This window comes from Crocodylus porosus, unplaced genomic scaffold (assembly GCF_001723895.1).
Source record: "Crocodylus porosus isolate Cpor-Errol unplaced genomic scaffold, CroPor_comp1, whole genome shotgun sequence".
In the NCBI taxonomy this organism is placed as follows: domain Eukaryota; kingdom Metazoa; phylum Chordata; order Crocodylia; family Crocodylidae; genus Crocodylus; species Crocodylus porosus.
In genome coordinates, this window is record NW_017728950.1 from 62295002 (window position 1) to 62301334 (window position 6333).

Consider the following 6333-nt stretch of genomic DNA (forward strand, 5'->3'; position numbering starts at 1 on the left):
TTTACGTTTTGCAAACCACCCAAGTCAGAGGAGGCCATTGTATTCTACATACTTTTTAATTATGAGAAATACAGTTATATAGTCATTTTTTATGTTATGGTGCAAAAAGTCCTCCTTCCTTAACAGGTGTTGGAAAGTTTTAAAATCATGGATTATAGTCTGCTGCTGGGAATCCATACATTGGACAGCATCACAAGAGAGAAGGATGGAGAGAGTTCCCAGAATGCATCTGATGCTAAACGTCCTGGGGGACAGAAAGTTCTCTATTCTACAGCCATGGAATCCATACAGGGGCCTGGGAAGTCTGGCGACTCTGTTCTCACAGAAGCTACAAATACGTAAGTCTACAAACCTTGCTGTTAAAAAGTGACCATTGGAATTTATCTGCCTTATTTATTTGGGCTGTTCTGTTGCTGAATGAAATCTCAAATTGAACTTTCTCCCATCCAAGATTACGTAAGTGACTGTAAAGCTTAAGAAAACTGAAGAGAGGGGTGCGGATTCTTTTTTCTTTCCTTTTAAAAAAAAAAAAAAAAAAATGTTCAAAGCCTTTATCACCGAGGTTCCCTAGAGATCCAAAAATAAAAACGCCATTTTCTTCATTGTCTTAAATACATTATAGGAATTGTGGTTATGATTCAAATCAATTTATCTGCACATATGTTAATTCTCTTATAAAAGATGTGTTATGAAACTGCCATTAGAAAAGCCCCACATGCCATTTCACTGCAACTTGAAACAGCCTTATAAGCTAAACCTGTTAATTACTAATTAAATTATTAGAGTTTGTCATCCCAAAGAAGTTTTCTCACTGAATACACAGAAAATGTTTCACCAAATGCTGAGGTGCAGTCACCTTTCAGGAGAAGCAAGACTGATATTTCAACTTCTCAAATGAGCACTATAGCACAGCTGAAAACATGTTGGCTTGTTTCTCTCCCTAATTGAAACTGCAGTGGAAATGTAGGTAGGCAGGCTGTAGTTAGCCAGGCTGGAATTCAGCCAAGACTTTGGTGTTAAGACTCTTATGCTTATAAATGGTGCCATGGGATCTTTAATAACTACAGTGATCAAAAACCTTTTATTTATATTATGCTCAGAAGACAGCACTTCTACTGCCTCTATATGCAATAGCATTCCTTAAGCTGTTGAGAATTTTAAGGATGTAATTGAAAAGGGTGAAGTGCTCCATTTGTCTTCATTTCAAGTATGTGTCTCCACAGAATATTCTCTTCCCCGATTCATGTTCAGTGCTAATGAGAGTTGCAGTCAGCATTCCTATTCTGTATAATCAATCCTTGTTTTAATAACAGAGACTTAATTTCACTTGGAAAAGGTTTTACTTTTCTGGGTTCACCAGGGAGGTATCTGGGTAAATACCATTAGTGTTACATGCTTAAACCTACAGCAGATTAATGGGAGAATAATACTACTTCATATTGGCATAGTTTTGTGTTTAAAGTACTAGAATATGGGTTTAGACAAAGAGCTGTATTTTGCCCTACAAGTATGAAATTACTCTTATTTGCATAAAATAAGTATATGACTCATAACTGGACTGATGCTCAAGAATGGTGATAGGAGCTGTGTACTGTTGGAAATATTCTGTTCAAGTAACTCTCAAAACCAACACTTTGTCTTCAAAAATCCTATGATATTACATGCAGAAATACGGCTGTTAGGTTCTGAGTCACTTATTTTTAATGTCCTATGACAGTCAGTCTAATATAAGCTGTTAGGTCACCCAGATGTTTATGAGATACTTTTGCTAGTTAGTCTACTTGGATTTTACAGTGCATTAAGTACTTGTGCCTCTCTGAATCCCACCTGCTCTCATTGCTTTCTTCCCTTGCATTCGAAACAAAACTATTGTGTACTGTTGTTGCTCTATGTTGTTGAGGAGCTGCCACCCATTGAATGGAGTGTGGTTCCTTCTTAGTGGTAGCTTGACATCCAAGGAAACACTGTTTAATAGAATTAATTTTTTTTTCAGTAAAAACAGAATTATGAAATTGCAAGTTATCGTACTTGCTTTCTCATTTGCAGGTCACTTTTCAAGTACATTCAGGTGCATTGTTGTGATACAGTAGGAAAGCCTGAGCAGTGATTTTGTGTTTTGGCTTTCAAACTATTTATCATTTTGGTATTTAATTTTGAATCTTAGAAATATCTGAAATATTAAACACTGTCAACTTTATTCTTGTTGGATGTCTGAGGAGTATATTATTACTTTTCTTGGGCTTCATTAGAAAATGAGATGTTGCATCTTTTGATGGTATTTTCTCACTAACAGTTTAGAGGGTATATTGAATTTAACAGAAGTTAATAAAAATAAACTAAAAATTGGAGCCAAGATGTTCAGACCACATTAACAATTTGTAATGCTTAAATCAGTTAGGCTACCTTTTAAATGATTTTTTATTTGACACCTTAAATCACTAATCACTTCTGAAACTCAGATCAAAGAGACTGGTTTTTTTCTGAAAAAAAAAATCTAGGATCTGATTTTTCTGAGAATGCAAAATTCAAGCACCCCATTTTAGGGGTGCTAAGTTAGGAAAGAAGCTCTTCATAACTCTTACAAATTATTACCACAAAGAATATAGACCTATTTTTTGTTTACAGGTCTGTAAAGTAGGATATCACAAATAAAATTTGGTTTAAGCCCGCCTTTCAATGTATTTCTGTGGAAGAGGGAGCAATACTAGTTAGAATAAAGGAGTAGAAATCAGGGGACCAGTCTTCTATTCTGGGGTTTGTCATTAGTGTTCCTAGGAGACTTCAGGCAAATCATGTTAACCTCCCAGTCTGTGAATAGGGAAACAATACTTACTTCAGAATGAATAAAGATAGGTTTGTATAATGTAATGCAGTCTTCAAATGGGACATGATACAGAAGTGTGAGGAACTATTGCCTTGGATAGAAACTCTGACGTGGGGTTGCCTTAACAAGCAGCAGCCTGTGGACCTGAGCTGAAAAGAAAGATCATGTTTCCAATCAGTGAGGTTGAATGTCCTACCCTCAACTGGCTTTGCTTTTAGGCCATTCAGCACTCCACCTTAATGAATTTACTAGTAATTCCTTTTTGTCTAAGATGCAGGTCATGTTTAATATCACCTTTTATGGCATCCTTAGAAAGATCTTTGTTATAAAATATCTCATATCTTTATTTTGTTGTTGCCATCAGAATGGGAGGCATTCCAGCTAAGAGTCATAAAGGAGAAAAGCTGCTTCTATTTATGGGTATTATTGATATTCTGCAGTCTTATAGGTAAGTGGCAGTTTGGAATGCATCTGTTTTGCTACACTTTAAAATGTCACGTTAATAACTTTTTTTGTGAGATTGCTGTAAAACAAGAACATTTCACAACAAACTTTTTAATGTTATTTATATGTGGTTAGGTTAATGAAGAAGCTGGAACATTCCTGGAAAGCGCTGGTCTATGATGGGGTAAGCATCTTTTTTTTAATTGACAATTTTTTATGATAAAGTTTTGATAACTGTTGTCTGAGGAAATACAAGCTTTTACATTTATAATCTGCCTATCACCAAGGTATCCAACCTACTGAATGTGCTTTTTCCTGATAAGTTTTCCTTAGTAAGTTTAGTTTTGTAATTTCTGACAAGTTGTCATCCTAGTGCATATCTAACCAATAAATAAATAAATAATAAAATAAAATCCTCCTTGTAACTCTGAACAATAGGGCTGCTTACAGACATTAAAAAAACCAACCAACCACGCTTTACTGGAAAAAGCAGCATGTTAGTTTGACCTGGCTCTGCAGCATCTGTATAGATTGGTGCTTCAACAGGACTTCAATCAGCTATTAGATAAAAGTGCCTGATCTATACAGACACTGGGCAAGCCAGGTCCAACTGTTGTGATGGTTCTTCTGGGCACGTGCTGGGCTCAGCATGGGAGCGCACTGAGTTAAAAGGTGCCGCTTTGTTCTGTTTTTTAACGTCTGTAAGAAGAAGCCCTTAGATTCCTTCACCAGGTTTTGGACAAATTAGGTACCAGGCCAAAAATGTAATACAATACAACACAACTAGAATAAAAGGATGATGTTTTTATCCCTAATCTTAATTTACCAGTTAAGTCAAGAGTTAATTGAAAACTATATTAGACAGTTAGAGTGCCTCCTGAATCAACATCAGTGCAGCTGTATAGAATGTAATGCAAGACAAAATTTTGCCACATAGTATATCAGCTGATCAAAAATCCAGAGTTGAATTTTATTTTATTGAATCATATTAAATGCTTATGGTGATACATGGATTACAAAAAGGTTGTACAATTACTAATTATAATGGTTGTTAATTGTACAGTAATTTCTAGTTGGCATGAGAAAGCAAAATCTTTGTATCTTCATCCATGAGCCACCAAATAAGGCATGAAAAAGTTAAGAAAAATACGATGTCAGGTTTTTCTCTTGTTCATTTTGATGTCTGTATGAAGAATGTAAATTTAAAGCCCTTTCTGTTTTCTAGGACACTGTTTCAGTTCACAGACCAAGTTTTTATGCCGACAGATTTTTAAAGTTTATGAGTTCCAGGGTTTTCAAAAAAGTTCAAGGTAAGTGGGTGGTGGTTGTTACTCCTGGATAACCTAATACTTTGTATATTTACGTTTCACACTTCTTTAGTGAAGACTCTTTCAAGACCCTGAACTTTCTTTCACTGAAACCAATGGGAACTCTTTTCTATATCTCTACAATTAGGTTATTATTTATTACATATTTGATGAGAACTAACAGGGAAACCCTGTTTAGTATTACTGTGAATATAAAAATATAAGCTGAGTACAGGTCCAGTTTGCAGCCCTTATTCACCTTGGGGCTCCTATTCATTTCAAACTGTCTAACTAAATAAATAATGGTTAAACAACTGAGCATTATGTTTGGCAGGTTTGGGAAGGATGCACGTCGTCTTTTTTGATATGCTTTGCTATTTTGCACTTTAGTACAATAAAAAAGGGTATGGTTTAAGGAGTTGGGAAGATCTAAATTGCTAAATTCTCTCCTCTTTGTAACTAAACACCTGTTTCAACTATTATTCCTTCATTTCTCCTTACCATAATTGTCTAATTCAATTCATGATTAATGGTGTCATTAGTAATTGTTTGAGTAAAAATGAGAAAACAGAACCAAAAAGTTTACGTGAAACACTTCACCAAGATTATAAAAATATGTTACTTGAGAGGGCCACTGGCATTGCAAATTTTCCATTGAGCTAAAATTAATTTTGCTGAAAAATGTATTAATGATATTAACCATGATGACTCTTAGCAACTGTAAAATCATTGAGGTCTTTAACTTAAAGGAGCATAAGGATCTATAACACTTGGAATTACAGTGGGGTGGGGGAAGAAGGTTTATAGCAGCTAAAGATTCCACTTCTCTCTCTCAACAGTGAAGAAGTGAAACACAGACTTGGTACATGAGAATAGAACAGATAACACTGCAGTAATTACCTTTTGTTTGGGTGTAGGAAGCTGGATTCCCACACAAGTACTTGAGAAATAACAAATAACTACCATGTTTTTTTTTCTTGAATCCAAATTTGCTGCATAAAGAGAAGAACAAGTTAATATTGCCATAGTTGCATGGTTCTGCCAAAGAGAGCACAACAGGTCTTTTATCATAATCTGGCACAGTTAAAAAGTGAAACAAAGGAGTTTGCAAATGTCCCAGATGAAGAAACCAATTTCAGGCTTGCTTTACTTTGTTTCATTTTGAAAAATGGTGTAGGGGAAATTGACTGTCAAGTTAAGAAGCCATCGGTTCAAACAAAGCATTTCTTACCTGGGCTACAGACGTGCTAAATCTAAATTGTTTCTATTTAGAGCTGAACATGGAGGAATCCTTAATGAACAAATTATGGGGAACTCCTCATTTCCTTTCTCTGTACTGGGGCTTTTTGCTTTAGTGCACATGCTCAGACATGTACTTTGTTGTGGAGCAAATTGTGCCACTTGGGGCAAAATAACCCTGCCTGGCTCCTCCCAGATCTTCAGCCAGGGGGAGCTACAGCCCAGGGCCACCTGAGATAGCCAGCACAGGTTTGTTGCGGGTAGGTCTTGCTTGACCAATCTCATTTCCTTTTATGACCAGGTGACCTATCACCTGGACAAGGGAGAATAGATTGATGTCATATATCTTGACTTCAAAAAAGCCTTCTGTCTGATATCCCATGGTCACCTCTTGGCAAAACTGGCCAACTGCACCCTCAGGTCCACCATGATCCGCTGGCTGGGAAAATGGCTCCGTGGTTGAACCCAGAGGGTTGTAATTGACTAAGTCAATTGTCATGGTGCCCTGTGACCAGTGGG

The 6333-nt window shown here is 36.3% G+C and overlaps 1 protein-coding gene across 2 annotated transcripts in view; it reads left to right on the forward strand.

Moving 5' to 3' along the window:
* PIP5K1B (phosphatidylinositol-4-phosphate 5-kinase type 1 beta) overlaps nucleotides 1-6333 on the forward strand; it is a 116233-nt gene that overhangs the window by 66821 nt on the left and 43079 nt on the right. For both annotated transcript variants that reach the window (XM_019555158.1, XM_019555159.1), the window contains 4 exons: nucleotides 127-338; nucleotides 3189-3272; nucleotides 3404-3452; nucleotides 4494-4578. In XM_019555158.1, coding sequence (XP_019410703.1) covers nucleotides 127-338; nucleotides 3189-3272; nucleotides 3404-3452; nucleotides 4494-4578 — 430 coding nt within the window. The remainder of the gene's footprint in view (nucleotides 1-126; nucleotides 339-3188; nucleotides 3273-3403; nucleotides 3453-4493; nucleotides 4579-6333) is intronic.